We start from the raw sequence: 19,711 nt of genomic DNA on the forward strand, positions 1-19,711 counted from the left end.
TGGGATTTATCCTAGGAATGCAAGGATTCTTCAATATAAGCAAATCAATCAATGTGATACATCATATTAACAAATTAAAGAAAAAAAACACATGATCATCTCAACAGATGCAGAAAAAAGCTTTTAGACAAAATTCAACACCCATTTATGATAAAAACTCTCCAGGAGGTGGGCACAGAGAGAACCTACTTCAACGTAATAAAGGCCATATACGACAAACCCATAGGAAACATCATTCTCAATGGTGAAAAACTGAGAGCATTTCCTCTAAGATCAGGAACAAGACAAGGATGTCCACTCTTGCCACTATTATTTAACATAGTTTTGGAAGTCCTAGCCACAGCAGAGAAGAAAAAGAAACAAAAGGAATACAAATTGGAAAAGAAGAAGTAAAACTCTCAGTTTGCAGATGACATGATACTATACAGAGAAAATACTAAAGATGCCACCAGAAAACTACTAGAGCTAATCAATTTGGTAAACTTGAAGGATACAAAATTAATGCACAAAAATCTCTTGCAGTCCGATACACTAACAACAAAAAATCAGTAAGGAAACAATCCCATTTACCATGGCAACAAAAAGAATAAAATACCCAGGAATAAACCTACCTAGGGAGACAAAAGACCTGTATGCAGAAAACTCTAAGACACTGATGAAAGAAATTAAAGGTGATACAAACAGATGGAGAGATATACCATGTTCTTGGATTGGAAGAATCAATATTGTGAAAATGACTATACTACCCAAAGCAATCTACAGATTCAATGCAATCCCTATCAAATTACCAATGGCATTTTTCATAGAATTAGAACAAAAAATTTTACAATTTGTGTGGAAACACAAAAGACTCCAAATAGCCAAGCAATCTTGAGAAAGAAAAACAGAGTTAGAGGAATCAGGCTCCCTGACTTCAGACTACACTACAAAGCTACAGTAATCAAGACAGTACTGGCACAAAAAACAGAAATATAGATCAATGGTACAGGATAGAAAGCCCAGAGATAAACCCACGCACATATGGTTAACTAATCTATGTCAAAGGAGGCAAGAATATACAATGGAGAAAAGACAGCCTCTTCAATAAGTGGTGCTGGGAAAACTGGACAGCTACATGTAAAAGAATGAAATTAGAACACTTCCTAACACCATACACAAAAATAAACTCAAAATGGATTAAAGACCTAAATGTAAGACCAGACACTATAAAACTCTTCAAGAAAAACATAGGCAGAACACTCTTTGACATAAATCACAGCAGGATCTCTTTCGACCCACCTCCTACAGTAATGAAAATAAAAACAAAAATAAACAAATGGGACCTAATTAAACTTAAAAGCTTTTGTACAGCAAAGAAAACCATAAACAAGATGAAAACACAACCCTCAGAATGGGAGAAAATATTTACAAACAAAGCAACTGACAAGGGATTAATCTCCAAAATATACCAACAGCTCATGCAGCTCAACATCAAAAAACCAAACAACCCAATTAAAAAATGGGCAGAAGACCTAAAGAGACATGTCTCAAAGAAGACATACAGATGGCCAAGAGGCACATGAAAAGATGCTCAACATTGCTAATTATTAGCAATTATTATTAGCACTTATTAGAGACATGCAGATCAAAACTACAATGAGGTATCACCTCACACTGGTCAGAATGACCATCATCAAAAAATCTACAAAGAGGGGCTGCCCTGGTGGCGCAGTGGTTGAGAGTCCGCCTGCCGATGCAGGGGACATGGGTTCGTGCCCCGGTCCGGGAAGATCCCACATGCCGTGGAGTGGCTGGGCCCGTGAGCCATGGCCACTGAGCCTGTGCGTCCGGAGCCTGTGCTCCACAACGGGAGAGGCCACAACAGTGAGAGGCCCGCGTACTGCAAAAAAAAAAAAAAAATCTACAAAGAATAAATGCTGGAGGGGGTGTGCAGAAAGGGAACTCTCTTGCACTGTTGGTGGGAATGTAAATTGATACAGCCACTATGGAGAACAGTATGGAGGTTCCTTAAAAAACTAAAAATAGAATTACCATATGACCCAGCAATCCCACTATTGGGCATATATCCTAAGAAAGCCATAATTCAAAAAGACACATGCACCCCAATGTTCATTGCAGCACTATTTACAATAGCCAGGACATGGAAGCAACCTAAGTGTCCATCAACAGAGGAATGGATAAAGAAGATGTGGTACATATGTACAATGGAATATTACTCGGTCATAAAAAGGAATGAAACTGAGTCATTTGCAGAGACGTGGATGGACCCAGAGACTGTCATGCAGAGTGAAGTAAGTCATAAAGAGAAAAACAATTATGTATATTAACACATATATGTGGAATCTAGAAAAATGGTACAGATGAACCTATCTGCAGAGCAGGAACAGAGACACAGACATAGCGAACAAATGTGTGGACACAGGCCGGGGGGCGGGGGGGCAAGGGGGGAGGGAAGTGGGGGTGGGATGAATTGGGAGATTGGGAGACATGTATACACTAGCATATGTAAAACAGATAGCTAGTGGGAACCTGCTGTATGGCGCAGGGAGCTCCACTTAGTGCTCTGTGGTGACCTAGATGGGTGGGATTAGGGGGTGTGGAGGGAGGTCCAAGAGGGAGAGGAAATATATATACATATAGCTGATTCACTTCGTTTTACAGCAGAAACTAACACAACATTGTAAAGCAACTATACCCCAATAAAAAAATAAAAATAAAAAATAGATTAAAAAAAACAATACCTGGCACTTCATCTCCGCATACCTAAATTAAAATGCACACTCTTCACCCTCCATGATTCTGCCCCTTTCTAAATGGTTATCTTTCTAAACCTATCTCTCACAGATATGCTTTGCAAACCAACCTGGGCAGTTTCCTCCATGTTCTCCAAAAAATTTGTTATTTTCTGCCACCACACCCTTGGTCATACCCTTCCCTCAGTCTGAAATGCCCTCCCCAAAACTCAATTAATCAGAATACTAGTCATTCTTTAAGAACAGTGCGGGGCTTCCCTGGTGGCGCAGTGGTTGGGAGTCCGCCTGCCGATGCAGGGGACACGGGTTCGTGCCCCGGTCTGGGAGGATCCCACGTGCCACGGAGCGGCTGGGCCCGTGAGCCATGGCCGCTGAGCCTGCACATCCGGAGCCTGTGCTCCACAAAGGGAGAGGCCACAGCAGTGGGAGGCCCGCGTACCGCAAAAAAAAATAATAATAATAATAATAATAATAATAAAGAACAGTGCAACTTTCACCTCCTCCATGAAGCCATCACCAGCACAGCTGAAAATGATCATTCCCTCTCTCTGACCAAAGAATTAGCCCCCATGTGGCAAGGACTGTCTTCTACTTCTTTGTACCACGACAGTGCCCAGCACAGGTGACTAGCACATAATAAGTGTTCGTTAAATAGATTTGTTTAATAAATGCATGCACACTTACACGCCTGCAGAATAACATCACACTAGAAATAAATAACACCAACCATTTTTACCAAGGCAAATAAGGAACAGGAGATTTAAAATGTCATTTTGATTCTCCTCAGGTACACTTGGAAAACTACAAAACCTATGAGTAAGGTAGACCCAAACTCACCCACCAGTAAGTCAAAGGACTATGTAGACAGTTGATAGTATCTCTATATAGTGAAGTAAAAGTCATGTTTTATCAAAGTTAAAAACAGCTTAATTAGCACAAAATCACAAAGTTAAGGCTATGCCAAGGAGGAGTTTTACACAGTCTCGGGGTGATGACAGTCAGTACTCCCTGAGACAAAGTGAATAAATGATTAAGTGCCCCAAACCTCTAGCCTAGAATGTTAGGTATTTATGCTACATAATAAAAGCAGAATGATTTTTTTTAAATAATTTAGCTGTTTTATACTTCATTAAGAGTCCCCAACTACTGAAATATCTAATAAATATTCATTATTAAGATAAAAGGAATTATTGATATACACTGCATTCTTGCTAGCCCCAGGTATTAGCGAGCCCATTATATAATCCCATCTAACACATAAATCAAAATGAATAGTTAGCATTTGACTTCTTCAACTGAACAACAGCTACCAATACATTAGGTCAGATTCCTTGTCTACCCAAAACAGAAAATCAGTGTCAGTGATGGAGTTGAGGAGAGTCAGGATTGTATTTTTTCTAAATGTCAGCTTCAAAGGTCAGGAATATGATGATGATAATGATCATAATAAATAATAATGGCAGCAAACACTTCCATATCATTTATTACATGCCAAGTATGGTTTTGAGATCCTTACATACGTCAATCTACCTAATCCTCAAAAGATTTCTGAGACATATATCACTATAATCCCATTTTACAGATGAGAAAACTGAGGCAAAAATAGCTTGGACAACTTACTCAAGGTCACGCATCTCATAAGTTACAAGGCCAGAATTGACGCTCAAGAAGCCTAGCTAAAGAGCCAAAGCTCTTAACCACATTCAGTACCCTTCTCTGCCTGACTCCCAGGACTCCTATGGCCTTTATCTCCTGCTGATTGAGTACCTTTTCTCCATCCGCACTGCTGCCTTCCTACCTCTGTGAAACCTGTTTGCTTTAATTATTCACTAATAATTCTACATCTTCCTAAGGTGTAGAACTCAGAAATACAGGATGTGATTCTAGTAGCCTGCTTTAGGTAATTTCAAGTCACTTCTTGATTTGAAGAATTCTCAGCTTCTGAGATTTGAAATTTCAATAGCACTTCCTATCTGTTACCTGAAAGAGGAAGGTAGGGAAACACTTACTAGTATCTGGAGTTTTCTCTTCAGATCTGCCAAATAAAAATTCATATTTGGCCTTGGCAACACTCTGGGAATGTGCTGATGCACTGTTAACCCAAACAAATGTCTCTGCCTGCAAAATTAGAGCAAAACAAAGACATCATTAAAAGTATATCATAAAAAATACATCATAAAGCAAATCAACCAACAAGAGAATGGTTATGACATTTCTACTTGATAGAATGCTATACAGCCATTAAAAATGAAACATAAAAATCATAACATAACATAAGTCAGAATACAAGATGATCACAGCAAGATTACAACTATATAGAAAGATAAACATATAAACATCTATAGGGGAACAAGAAAAATATGAAAAGTTTGGCTTGATTGGAGGGCAGAATTATGGTAGAATTTCTAAAAATTAAGTATATGTTACTTTTTTGCAATAAGAAAACTGTATTTCATTTTTAGACACATCATTTTCCAAATGATTATCATTACCCACAGTCCATACCAGGAATACTTCTGTGCATGGGTTCTGCTAAAGTATGTCAACAAAAAGTAGTCTTTCCCCAAAAGAGACCACATTTTTATTTAATCAGGAACACCATTTAGCCAAACAGGAGTACCAGGCGTTTATACTTATTATCCTAAATTCAAGCATCTGTCCCAGTGTCCTTTGGGACACTTATTTGAAAGAAAAACTACAAAGGTCACTGAAGTGGTTCACAACATGATTCTCAACTCCTATCACCCTTCTCCTGGCTGCTTTAGGCAACTGCCAAAAATCAGGAGTGCCTCCTTTCTCTGGCCTAGGATTAATTAAAAATAAGTAACGAGGCAGAAATTTCAAAACACAAAGAAATTTGACCGAGTCCAATCAGGGAGTCATTATGCTGCCTCTTCACTCCGAACTCAAAAATTAAAACCAGGATCCAGATATTACCACACTGGTTTCTACCGTCTAATCATGAGGCATCTTTCTCATGTCTGAGCAGCAACTGACCATTCACTTTAGGAGAGAGGAGCACGAAGGGTTCTATCAGCAACCAGGCAGCTACTTCAAGGAGGGAAATTTTATGACATCTGCTTTACCCTTTGGAGCAGAAATGATTGACAGCAGTGAGGAGGCGCATGGCTGGGTTATGAGTACCTCCATCACCCTCTGCAGACAGGTTCAGTGGGCCGGCCTCTCTTTGTTCTTGAATAACAATATCAAAGACCTTCTTGAACAATTTCAAGATAGCAATTTCTTAAAATAGCTCTACAATCACTTAATGTTCACAATGTGTAAAATTATTCCACTCCTCTTGGAGTTGCATGTTTCATAATCACAGGCTGTTAATTATCCTTTTCCCTGATGGAGAGGCAATATTCACTTGTTGATGTGTTTAGGGAGCCTCAGGCTGATAAAGGAGGAATTTGGTGCCCTAATTTAGGTAGGGGTGGTTAAGAAAGGCTCTCTAAGGAACCAATACCCACAGAGATGAGAAGGATGGGAGCTGAGGAAGGGCAGAAACATGCAGCTGAACAGAGGGAGGGTCACACACAATGGCCTCAAAGTATGAAAGAACCAGGCTACCCAAATAACTGAGGGGAAGCCAACGTGGCCACAGAACAGTGGGTACACGGGCAAGTTCAGAGGCAGACCAGAGAAACAGCACAGCACGAACAAACACTTGAAAGGAGGCAGGGGCCAAAAACACAGGCTGCAGGTCAGGGAAAGGCTTGACGGGAAGCCACTGGACTGTTCTAAATGTACGGTGGTCACTAACGTTTTTATTAGATCATTCACTTACACTTTAAAAAAAATCATACGGTTGTTATAGGGGAAACTGATTGGAGTCAGCCAAGAGGAAGGAGAGACACCAGTCAGAAGTGCCAATGAGAATGCATGAAAGTTTCGAGTAGGATGACGGCAATGGAAACAGATAGAAGTAGATAAATATGAAATATACCTGTAGGGAGACTCTATATAAATTTTCTGACAAACTGGGTTTAAGGAATAAGGGAAAGGAAGAAATCAAGCATAACTGTAATGGATAACATTTACTAACCACTTAACTCCAGGCCAGGCTGTTCCAGTGCAATACCTGGGATGTCTCATGCAATACTCAGAACAGTCCTATGAGGTGGGGGCACTGCTGCCATCCCAGTCTCACAGGCAGAGAAAGGGAGGCTTGTCACTTGTCCAAGGTGACACAGCTAGTAAACCGTGGACCCCAGATTCAGAACCTGAATCCAGAACCCATGGCCCAGAGAATGATCCCAGGAATCTGGTTTGAGCAGCTGGGTGGTGTGTTGAGATGGGGGAGACTAGAGAAGAAACATTGTCAATAGATTGCATTTGGGCCTGAGGTAACCTCAGGAAAACAATAGAGAAGAAGATTTTAAAGGAAAACTCCATTACTTGGGAAAAGAGTCTGAAAAAGAATGGATATATGGGGAATTCCCCAACGGTCATTAGGACTCTGCACTCTCACTGCTGAGGGCTGGGGTTCAATCCCTGGTCAGGGAACTAAGATCCTACAAGCTGCACAGCGTGGCCAAAAACAAAAAAAGAAAAAGAACGGATACATGTATATGTATAACTGAATCACTTTGCTGTACATCTGAAACTAACAACAATATAAATCAACTATACTCCAAAGTAAAACAAAAATTAAATTAAATTTTAAAATGCTGATTTCTGCATCAGGGAAATGCAAATCAAAACCACAATGAGGTATCACCTCACCCCTGTCAGAATGGCTAACATCAAAAAGAACACAAAAAATAAATGGTGGTGAGGATGTGGAGAAAAGGGAAACCTCCTACCCTGTTGGTGAGGAAAAAAACAAAACAGAACTCCATTACCATGGTGCTAGAAAATAAGAAATGCCATCGATGAAGCAGCAGTTTTAAGGAATTCCAGGAAGGTAATTTTCTGACACACAGTCTTAAAGCCTGGGAACTATTCTCCAAAGAAAGGTTCCTCTTGAGCAAGAGTGCTTAACCTCAGAATTTTGGAAGTCTGAAGTTAGACAGGGAAAAAAATTACATCTTTATTTTCACTTAACTTAAACCGAAATGTAGCTTTTTTTTTCAAATATGCATGTACTCAACAAACCACAGTATTATTATCAGTAACCGTAACTTTGTCACCAATTGAAATCACAGCCATTTTCACTTCATATAACAATGATTGCAAATAACTTGAACTATCATTTATACCCATCCCTACTTTGAAATGACAGTAGTTACAAGACCCACCACTAAATCTCACTATGAATAAGAAAATACAATATATCACCATATCACACATTTGTTTAATATTTTGGTACCCTATATAATTGGTTTCTTTTACAGCTCCATGTATATTACTGTATACACTTAAAAAGCATTACTCTGACAAGAGATCCAGAGCTTTACCAGACTGTCAAAAGGGGCCACAGCACAGAAGAAGGTTAAGAGACCCTGTTCAAGAGCATCAGTCCTTAAACTGCAGTGCATGGTCTATTAGTGGCTTTGTAATCAGCTGTGTGGGTTATGGCCAGATTTTCTTTATAAATAAGTTTATACACACACATATATATTTAACAGAATAAAATGGAAAATACCAAAGTAGATATAGAACTTGGTAAGATAACCATTGTTTTATGAAACTTCTAGAGTGTGTGTGTGTGTGTGTGTGTTTTGGGTCATGATGTAAAATATGTTTTTCACCGTGAGTCCAGATCAAAACTGTGGAAACACAGTGCTCCAGAGTGGTTCTCAAACTTAAGCATGAATTAGCATTACCTACAGGGCTTGTTAAAGCACATATTGGGGTTTCACCCAGAGTTTCTGGTTCAGGGGGTCTGGGATTTGGGGCCTGAGAATGTGTGTTTTCTAGCAACTTTGCCGGCGATGTTGATGCTGCTGGTCCAGGGACCACATTTTGTGAACCACTGCTCTAGACCAGTGTTTCCCATGCTTTACTGTATATATGAACTGCCTGGGAGTCTTGTTAAAACACAGATCAAGCATGTCTGGGGTGGGGCCTGAGACTCTGCATTCCTAAGAAGTTCCCAGAGGATGCTGATGCTGGTCCACAGAGCACACTTGTGCTAAGGTTTGGGAGTGAAGCGCTGTTCAAAGCACAGACTCTCACAGAAGAGAAACACCTGTGAAAAGGATGCTCTAACCAAGAGTAAAAGATACTACAGGGCTCCACTCTAATAAAGCACTCCATACTCTGAAAATTGTGGGCAACCCCAAAACCCAACATTCAGGCCCAGTCAAAGCACCACCATTCCCCTGACTTGCCCAGTGAAATAAAATTCACTCGGCTTATATTAGTTATTCTTAAAGCTAGGTGCCCCACTGCCCTTCCCATGGCAAGGGTTACAATTCTTCACCCACCTATCTCCACAACAACTTTTGCAGGTCAAAAAAATTTTACTTGAAATACTCAGCACTTCTTTTTCTTCTGTATTACTAACAGAAAAATATATATTCTTTTTTATCACAGCCACTGTGATAAAGTATGGGATATGAAGTAACATTAGCAAATGGACTGTCGGCTGATCCAGACTTGAATCCCAGGTGAGACTCCCACTCAATCACACTAATGTTCAGTCCGTCTTACACTTCAGCTTCTTTTTATTGGTAAAAAGAGATATTCAAATTCATCTCTAAGGTCCCTTCTAATTCTGAAGCACAAAGATTCTTCACACTTCTGAGCCACCTTCACAGATATTTCATTAAGGAGGAATAACACAAGTCTTTTCCTTGTATTGAAGTTACAATGACATGGTCACCATAATATGTAAGTCGGCAGTCCATCTTTAAATGGACAGGACAAGTAAAATCTCAACCTTACATTTTACATGGCTTTTCAAATTTACAAAGAGTTTTCACCTAATATCATCCAAGTCTCAAGATGTTGCTGATTATAATTACCAATTTCAGATACAAGAGAAACACTACTGACGTAAAATAATTTTTTTAATTGCCTAAGTATAAAAAATCAAGAGGAGAAAGCAGAAAGCTGCAAGCAAATTTTAGAAGTAATTTCAGTTGACTTGGGAGGGGACGTATGGGGTCAGGGGTGGGAGAGGTGGAGACAGGGCTTGAGGGTAGTCTGAGGAGGGTGGCATGCTCCTTCACATCCTTATCATTTCAATTTCAGGATCATGTTCAGAGGATATGAGACCTCTAAAGTCAGTCAGGGCTGAATATTATAAAGTGCTTTAAGCCAGAGAATATTAAAAGCTAAACTAACGACTATAAAAATGTTTCACAACTCACTCAAAACTAATATGATTCCAACATTCACACTCCATGCCTGATCCCACCCAGTGCCATCTGATTCCATCACCCAGAAGTCAGGCCCACGGAAGCAGGGCACCGAGTGCAGCAACTCAAGTACAGGCAGCACTAGAAGCTTAGTGCCAATGCTGCCAAAGACAATGGTTGGGTGTTATGGGCAGAACTGTGTCCCAAAATTCATATGTTGAGTCCTAGCTCCAGCACCTTACACGTGGCTGCATTTGGAAACAGGGTCTATAAGGTCATTAGGGTAGGCCCTAATCCAATATGACTGGTGCCCTTATAAGGATTAGGATACAGACACACATGGAAGTCCATACAAAGACACAGGGAGAAGGCAGCCAGCCATCTGCAGGCCAAAGAAAGAGGCCTCTGAAGAAACCAACCCTACTGACACCTTGAGCCTGGACTTCTTAGATTACAGACCTGTGAGAGCATAATTTTCCCTCTGGCTAAGCTACCCAGTCTGTGGTACCTTATTACAGCAGCCTATCATCAGGGAAAGCTGAAAGAGTTAAGAGCAAATGGGAAGTTGTTTAAGATGACAGGTAACTTAGGTCTGTTAAAAGGGAACAGAACCAACCAAGCCACACCAAAGAATACTCAAAGGCAAAGGAAAGGGGGAAGGGGGAAGGTGGAAGGAGGAGGGGTCAACACAAGCAGGACTGGTGAAAAGGAAAGGTTATCAAGCAGTTAGATTCCCAGATCTGCTTCACTGGAAAATTTGCCACCCCCCACTTCATCCAGGCAAAAGACTGGAATTTTATTCATGAGTGAGATTTTTCACAGAACATCTCTGGCCTGGGGGACACCAAGCACAACTGATACAAGGACACCAGAGTAGCAAGGGGACTTGCTTGCTGTATGCTAAGATGCTTAGACTTCTCCAGCTCTGTTCCCTGAGCTGGTCTACAAGCAGGTACCCCCAGTAGCAATGAGCACACCCAGCCACTCAACATCCAGTTCTTTTATTTCACCCAACCTATGGAGTGCTGCACCCTGGACTTTACCCTGCAGGCAAGAGATCTGAAGAGCTTTCTCTGCAGAAAGCAACCACCTCACGAAGAAAGACCTAAACAGTTATGTCAGGGGTCCACTGATGAATGGCCTAACCAGCTCCTCCCCACAGTGAAGCTCAGAACTTCCAACTGGCTATTTAGACCCACTATTACATGACATTAGATTCCTTAACTTCCATGACTATGAGCTATTTGAAAATTACAGGCCCATTATTTTGCAGAGTGTTCTTCAACATGGGTTTGTCTTTACATTTCCTCATGATTACAGTCATATACTTTTGTTTTAAATTTTTATTTTATATTGAGTGTAGTTGATTTACAATGCTGTGTTAGTTTCAGGTGTACAGCAAAGTGGTTCAGTTATACATATATCCATTCTTTTTCAGACTCTTTTCCCATATAGGTTATTACAGAATATTGAGTAGAGTTCCCTGTGCTATACAGTAGGTCCTTGTTGACTATCTATTTTATACAGAGTAGTGTATATGTTAATCCCAAACTCCTAATTTATCCCTCCCTGACACCTTTCCCCTTTGGTAACCATAAATTTGTTTTCTATGTCTGTGAGTCTGTTTCTGTTTTGTAAACAAGTTCATTTGTATCATTTTTTTAGATTCCACATATAAGTGATATCATATGATATTTGTCTTTGTTTGACTTACTTCACTTAGTATGATCATCTCTAGATTGATCCATGCTGCTGCAAATGGCATTATTTCGTTCTTTTTTATGGCTGAGTAATATTCTATTGTATATATGTACCTCATCTTCTTTATCCATTCATCTGTCAATGGGCATTTAGGTTGCTTCCATGTCTTGGCTATTGTAAACAGTGCTGCAATGAACACTGGGGTCCATGTATCTTTTTGAAGTATGGTTTTCTCTGGATACATGCCCAGGTGTGGGACTGCTGGATCACATGGTAGTTATATTTTAAATTTTTTAAGGAACCTCCATACTGTCCTTCATAGTGGCTGTTATCAATTTACATTCCCACCAACAGTGTAGGAGGGTTCCCTTTTCTCCACACCCTCTCCAGCATTTACTGTTTGTAGACTTTTTTTTTAACTTTTTATTTTATATTGAAGTATAGCCAATTAACAGTGTTATGATAGTTTCACGTGCACAGCAAAGGGACTCAGCCATACATATACATGTATCCATTCTCCCCCAAACTCCCCTCCCATCCAGGCTGCCACATAACACTGAGCAGAGTTCCCTGTGCTATACAGTAGGTCCTTGTTGGTTACCTATTTTAAATAAAGCAGTGTGTACATGTCGATCCCAAACTCCCTGACTATTCCCTTCCCCCATCCTTCCCTGCTGGTAATCATAAGTTCATTCTCCACAGTGGCTGTATCAATTTACATTCTCACCAACAGTGCAAGAGTGTTCCCTTTTCTCCACACCCTCTCCAGCATTTATTTCTAGACTTTCGTCTAGAAATAAATAAAAACAAGTTTCTAGACTTTTTGATGATGGCCATTCTGACCGGTGTGAGATGATATCTCATTGTAGTTTTGATTTGCATTTCTCTAACACTTTGCAATACTGAGCATCTGTTCATGTGCTTTTTGGCCATCTGTATGTCTTCTTTGGATAAATGTCTATTTAGATCTTCTGCCCATTTTTTTTTAATATTTTACTATACTCACTTTATTATTTATCCTTCCATCTACGTATAGTTCAATCCTTCCTTTTATATCAGTATATTTCAAAAAATATTTGTAGACATCAAGTACACTTCCTTCTAAAAAATTTAATATGCATATAATCACCTAAAGGTCAATATTTATTTTTTAACATCTTTATTGGAGTATAATTGCTTTACATTGTTGTGTTAGTTTCTGCTGTATAACGAAGTGAATCAGCTCTATGTATACATACATCCCCTCCCTCTTGCCTCTCCCTCCCACCCTCCCTATCCCACCCCTCTAGGTGGTCACAAAGTACGAGCTGATCTCCCTGTGCTTTGCGGCTGCTTCCCACTAGCTATCTATTTTACATTTGGTAGTGTATATATGTCAATGGCACTCTCTCACTTCGTCTCAGCTTAGCCTTCTCCCTCCCCGTGTCCTCAAGTCCATTCTCTACGTCTGCATCTTTATTCCTGTCCTGCCCCTAAGTTCTTCAGAACCTTTTTTTTTTCCTTAGATCCCATATATATGTGTTAGCATACAGTGTTTGTTTTTCTCTTTCTGACTTACTTCACTCTGTATGACAGACTCTAGGTTCATCCACCTCACTACAAATAACTAAATTTCATTTCTTTTCATGGCTGAGGAAAATTCCATTGTATATATGTGCCACATCTTCTTTATCCATTCATCTGTCAATGGACACTTAGGTTGCTTCCATGTCCTGGCTATTGTAAATAGAGCTGCAATGAATTGTGGTACAGACTCTTTCTGAATTATGGTTTTCTCAGGGTATATGCCCAGTAGTGGGATTGCTGGGTCATATGGTAGTTCTATTTTTAGTTTTTTAAGGAACCTCCATACTGTCCTCCATAGTGGCTGTATCCCTTTGCATTCCCACCAACAGTGCAAGAGGGTTTCCTTTTCTCCACACCCTCTCCAGCATTTAATGTTTGTAGATTTTTTGATGATGGCCATTCTGACTGGTGTGAGGTGATACCTCATTGTAGTTTTGATTTGCATTTCTCTAATGATTAGTGCTGTTGAGCATCCTTTCATATGTTTGCTGGCAATCTGTATATCTTCTTTGGAGAAATGTCTATTGGGTTTGATTTTGATTGGGTTGTTTGGGTTTGTTTTTTTTTTATATTGAGCTGCATGAGCTGTTTGTATATTTTGGATATTAATCCCTTATCGGTCACATCATTTGCAAATATTTTCTCCCATTTTGTAGGTTGTCTTTTCATTCTGTTGATGGTTTCCTTTGTTGTGCAAAAGCTTTTAAGTTTAATTAGGTCCCATGTGTTTATTTTTGTTTTTATTTTCATTACTCTAGGAGGTGGGTTCAAAAAGATATTGCTGCGATTTACGTCAAAAACTGTTCTATGTTTTCTTCTAATAGTTTTATAGTATCCAGCCTTACATTTAGGTCTTTAGTCCATTTTGAGTTTACTTTTGTGTATGGTGTTAGAGAATGTTCTAATTTCATTCTTTTAGATTCTTTCCCAGCACCACTTATTGAAGAGACTCACTTTTCTCCACTGTATATTCTTGCCTCCTTTGTTGTAGATTAACTGACCATAGGTGCATGGGTTTACCTCTGGGCTTTCTATCCTGTTCCATTGATCTATAAGTCTGTCATTGTGCCGGTACCATACTGTTTTGATTACTATAGCTTTGTAGTATAGTCTGAAGTCAGGAAGCCTGATTCCTCCAGCTCTGTTTTTCTTTCTCAAGACTGCTTTGGCTATTTGACATCTTTTGTGTTTCCATACAAAATTTAAGGTGTTTTTGGTGCATTTCCTCATGATTACATTCAGATTATGCATCTCTGACAGGAATGTCACAGAAGTGATGCTATCCACTCTGCATCCTATTTAGAGACACAGGATTTCAATTTGTCCCATTCCTGATCATATTCACTTTGATCTGCCAGGCCTCTCTACTGTCAACTGAGAACTTTCTCTCTGTAATTAATCAGTATTCTGTGGAAAGACTTAGAAACTATGTACAGTAAGTCCCCTACATATGAACGAGTTCCATTCTGAGAGCACATCTATAAGTCCAATGTGTTCGTAAGTCCAACAAAGTTAGCCGAGGTACCCAACTAACACAATCGACTATACAGTACTGTACTGTAATAGGTTTATAATACTTTTCACACAAATGATACATAAAAAACAAACAAACAAAACAAAAAGTAAAGAAAACATTTTTAATCTTATAGTAGTACAGTACAACAGCTGGCATACAGGGGCTGGCATCAAGTGAACAGGCAAGAAGAGCTACTGACTCGAGGAGGGAGAGGAGGTGGGAGATGGTAGAGCTGAAGGATAGTCAGCAATAGGAGACAGAGGGAAAGCTGCAATTTCACTTACGCCTGCCGTTGATGGAACGCACGTTCGCATGTAGGGGACTTACTATAAATATTCTGTTCCTCATCAAACCTGCCAATTATAAATTTATTTTTATCAATAAGGACTGAATTTACTATTTTATCCAATGAGCTGTGATCCACTACTTTCGTTATTTACTTCAATGTTCAAGCTGCCTGATTTTGGCCAGTGAAAGCTCTTTCCAGCTGGCTTCTGTTCTCTTTGACACATCCCCTGTATTCTCTGAGCACCTCTTCACTTTCTGGTACAACAGGACGTTCCAGGCCTCTCCCTGGAATCAGCCATTTCTCTACGAACAAAAACCAACCCAAAAACCTGGTCCCTTTCAATGAAGAATATTGTTTAGTATGATACAAAAGAACTGGACATTGAGCAGCTGGGTGTGCCCACTGCTACTGGGGGTACCTGCTTGTCGACCAGCTCAGGGGACAGACCTAAGAAATTTTAAATAGGACCCTGCACATGCGTGCGCGTGTGCGTGCGTGCGCACACACGCACACACACACACACACACTCACACACTGCAGTGGGCTAAAAGGGTCCCCCAAGATGTCCACATCCTAATCCTCAGAACCTGTGAGTGCTGCACCATATGGCAAAGACTTTCAAAATGTGATTAAGTTCTTTCATACCTGGATTACCCAGGTGGGCCAAGATTTGTGGCAGGAGAGAAGAAAGTCAGAGGAAAGCAGAGTAAGAGAAAGGATGCCACGCTATTGGATGGAGGAAGGAGCTAAGAGCCCAGGAATGCAAGGAATGGAACTCCAGGCTGGAAACGCCAGGAAACAAACTCTCCCTACAGTCTCCAGAAAAACCACTGCCCTCCTGGAACCTTGATTTTAGCCCATACAATTCATTTCAAGCTTCTGGCCTCCAGAACTATGAGAGAATAAATTTCTGTTGTTTTAATCCACCAAGTTAGTGGTACTTTGCTTTAACAGCCATAGGAAATTAATGCAGACACACAGAAAATATGTATATACAAATACATACTTTTATATCTGTTTATTTCTGTATCTATCCAATAAAAAAACCGTGAGTTCACACTGACACGTATACTGTAAGTATATTTGTAATGCTTTCAAGTACAAATGAGTTATTAATTAAATAATCAAAGATTTAATGAGTAATTGTTATTCCACCTATATTGTTCCCTGTTATTGAAGTTCATCCAAATATACTTTGCTCTTCCACTATAATTAAGAAATTTGTATAGCTGAAAGACAAACAAGCAAAATTATCCACTCCTTCAGCTTGCCTGGCTATAAAGAGAGAGATTCAAATCCTGTCATGTGCAGCATTTTTCCCTCTAAAAATATATTTGACATACGCTTGCACATAAACAAGTGGAAAAAACACCAGTGTTTGAGAATAAGGGGATGGCCCACATAATTTGAAATTCCCTAAAACCAGCTCCTACTCCCTTGAAAGGCTAATTGGATAGATAATCCAAAAGCCAGGAACAGTAACCAAGTAAAACTGGGACTGAGAGCCTCTCAAGAGCAGAAAGAGTCCAAAAACTGCCAGGGGACAAATGGGATAACAGAACATCCAAATCCTGACTTCTAAAGGTTAGAGACAGCATCCAAAGCAAAGGGCAAAGCAGGAATGGACTACCAGGCTAAGGAGAAGACTGTGGGGGAAAAGGCAGGACTCATCTCATCACTAGCCAGACCTGCTGCCAGTCTGTTTTAACTGTGTGAGCGCAGAGACAAGGGCTGAATTCACAGCCTTTTTAAAAGCCCCTGGAGGTCCATTCTTATCTTCCCACCAGCTGCCATCCATCTACTCAGCCCATTTCCTGAAAGCACACTCCCCTGGGAAGGGCAAGTGGGGGCTCTGCTGCTCCTCCAGACACAGAAGCCAGTCTGGGGGGCGGGGTGCAGGAGGCACCAGAGCAGAGACACAGAGTCCCCACCCCGCCTGCCACTGACATGCATGTAAAGGCAGAGGGAGGGGTATGACAGCAAGCCTTTGGCCAATGCAAAGGCGCCTTCTTTGATAATCTGCATCTTGGACCCATTTTATAGTTGTCTTCCGACCAAATGGAAAGATTATATGCCCTTTTAGGAACTGCGCCTTCCCTGGCTTATTCACAATATATTCTATGGCTTATTACAAATGGTGATAGTGCCTTTTTTTTTTGGAGTGTGATGTAGAAAGTTAGGGGCTAAGAAACTAGGATGATAAACATTCATTTGTAGCAAAGCCTCCCATAAAACTAGTGTAAGACACAGGGATCAAGTTTTCCTGACGACTCCTTCACTAAGGCACCAAGGGACTAAAGTGTTGGAGAGCTTCAAAGAAAGAATTTCAAAGAAAACTAGCAATCATATATTATGCACTCACAATACATCCTCTGCCTTTCCCACCATTTCACAATCCATAATGACAGAGGGTGAGACCCTTGATGGCAAGTGTACAGACCCAGTGATCTAAGTCTTCCTTCTGCTTTTCTCATTTCCCTGCCTACTACTACCTACCTTTCTACCTTCCTCAGGCTCTGGATCTGTGTGCTTCTGATAATGCTTAAAACTAATAAACAAAACAGACAATATAAAGGTCCAGGTTTTAAAAAGAAAAACACACATTTGTAAGCCTCAGAACACATGTCCTTACTTGCTAGAGCTCTCACCCAGGAGGCTGGAGCAAGTCAGGATTTAAGTTGGGTAACAAGAGGGAATGATGGAAAGCCACAGAGAACTTTAAAAGTCAGCCCAGCATAACCAGGATCCCTGGGAGGAAATCAACCAGACTTTGAATAACAACATTCACAAATGTTCCTCTGTGTACTCAAAAAACAACGGAGGAAGGCTAGGTACTGAGAACAATCAGAACAAGTGGTAGCAAAGCTGACACAGACTACAGGCTCACAGTGAGCGTTCATAAATATTTTTGCTGAGTCCTCATAAACTCAGCAACCCAAAAAAGCCTTGAAACTTTGGCAGAATACCACAAATTACATAAATGAAAACTAAGTATCAGCCTATTCACCAAAATCTAAGCTTCACAAATACCGAAGTATCTTCAGTTTTTTCAAATTTTCTACTAACTTCTGAAACAAAATTAAATCTACTCTAATTTTTTAAAAACATGTCATTTGGTACTTTGCCAAGAAGGAAAAATAGGTGCTAACTGTGAATTCGGGGTGGGAATCATGAAAAGTAAGTGTCTTCTCACCTGGTTTGCTACATCTTTATTTCCCTTAACTTGAAAGTCACCCCTGGATGGCAGCTCTGTGGTTTAGTAGAACATGTAATACCTAGAACTGGATCTTGCAGTAAGACATGCTAAAGACTATTCTTGATTAAGGTAAGAAAACCAGCCATAATTTTCTTCTCAAAGAAGGTATGTGAGTGATCAAATAAATTAGTTTCTATGTGCAAAATATAAGTCATTTACCCAATATACATATTTATGTTTGTATGTATATAGAAAATTACTGCATGTATGGAGAAAAAAGTGTCTCAAGACAAACACAAACATTCTGAAAGTCATAAAATCCAGGCTGTAATTTAAGCTAAACCAGCACATGAAATATTAGAAATAATATAATCATTGCATTAATTTCTACAAGAAAATATACAATCCACCGAAATTTTACCAAAGTAAGCTATCTCCAAGTACAGGTCCCTCTTGAAAAACACCAAATGACCACAAGTTTGATATCACAAAGAAAATCAGAAGAGTCAGGTCATCCCCCTGGAAAGCATCTGGTTCTGCCTGCAGGACATAAACCCTGACCAGATGATACAAGCATCTCATCCTGGTGTTAACAGATGTCTATTATGAAGAAATGTGCATGCACTAAGGTAAAAGGATCTATATAACACGTATCTGTCATATCAAGGTAAAGAAGGACACCAAAGAGAACATAGCATAAGGTCCTAAAAATAAAAATTTAACAAAAATTCCAAGTCAATTTTCAGATAAATAATGCTAGTTATCTATAGTCCTGATTTAATTTTTTTAATATTTATTTATTTATTATTTCACTGCATCAGGTCTTAGTTGCAGCACATGGGATCTTCGCTGCAGCATGTGGGCTCTCTACTTGTAAGCATGCATGCTTAGTTTCCCCACAGCATGTGGGATCTTACTTCCCCGACCAGGGATAGAACCCGTGTCCCCTGCACTGGAAGGTAGATTCTTAACCACTGAACCACCAGGGAAGACCCAAAATTTTTAACTTTAATTTAAAATGATACAGAAAGTGAAATATATTATGTGGGTGCCTAATAGCCCTGTTAATTACCAGTAAAGCCATTTCTTCAAAGTGACCTGACAAGGCATTTGCCCGATTTTCCACTGATGATTTCTCAGCATCCCAGCTTCAGGCAAGTCCGAGGGGCAGTCAATAGGTAAAAGGCACAAACTGACACGGTGACCTGTATTTTGATTTCAGAAGATCTCCATTCTTTAAACTTAAATATTGTCAGGATACCCACACTACCTGCAATACTAAAATGTGCCCATTTTACATATTTAGCTTTAATAAAGACACAAACTGGGACTTCCCTGGTGGCGCAATGGTTAAGGATCTGCCTGCCAATGCAGGGGACACGGGTTCGAGCCCTGGTCCTGGAAGATCCCACATGCTGCGGAGCAACTAAGTCCATGCGC

General features: G+C 40.0%; 1 protein-coding gene across 5 annotated transcripts in view; it reads right to left on the reverse strand.

Annotated features, from left to right (window-relative positions):
• Positions 1-19,711, reverse strand: part of PSD3 (pleckstrin and Sec7 domain containing 3) — a 565,580-nt gene that overhangs the window by 428,011 nt on the left and 117,858 nt on the right. For 4 of the 5 annotated variants that reach the window (XM_029226681.1, XM_029226683.1, XM_029226685.1 and 1 more), the window contains exon 2: positions 4,763-4,871. The exons of the other annotated variant lie outside the window; for it this stretch is intronic. In XM_029226681.1, coding sequence (XP_029082514.1) covers positions 4,763-4,871 — 109 coding nt within the window. The remainder of the gene's footprint in view (positions 1-4,762; positions 4,872-19,711) is intronic. 5 annotated transcript variants of the gene reach the window in all.

Source organism: Monodon monoceros, unplaced genomic scaffold, assembly GCF_005190385.1.
Source record: "Monodon monoceros isolate NGI ecotype Baffin Bay Population unplaced genomic scaffold, NGI_Narwhal_1 Super_Scaffold_17, whole genome shotgun sequence".
Lineage (NCBI taxonomy): Eukaryota > Metazoa > Chordata > Mammalia > Artiodactyla > Monodontidae > Monodon > Monodon monoceros.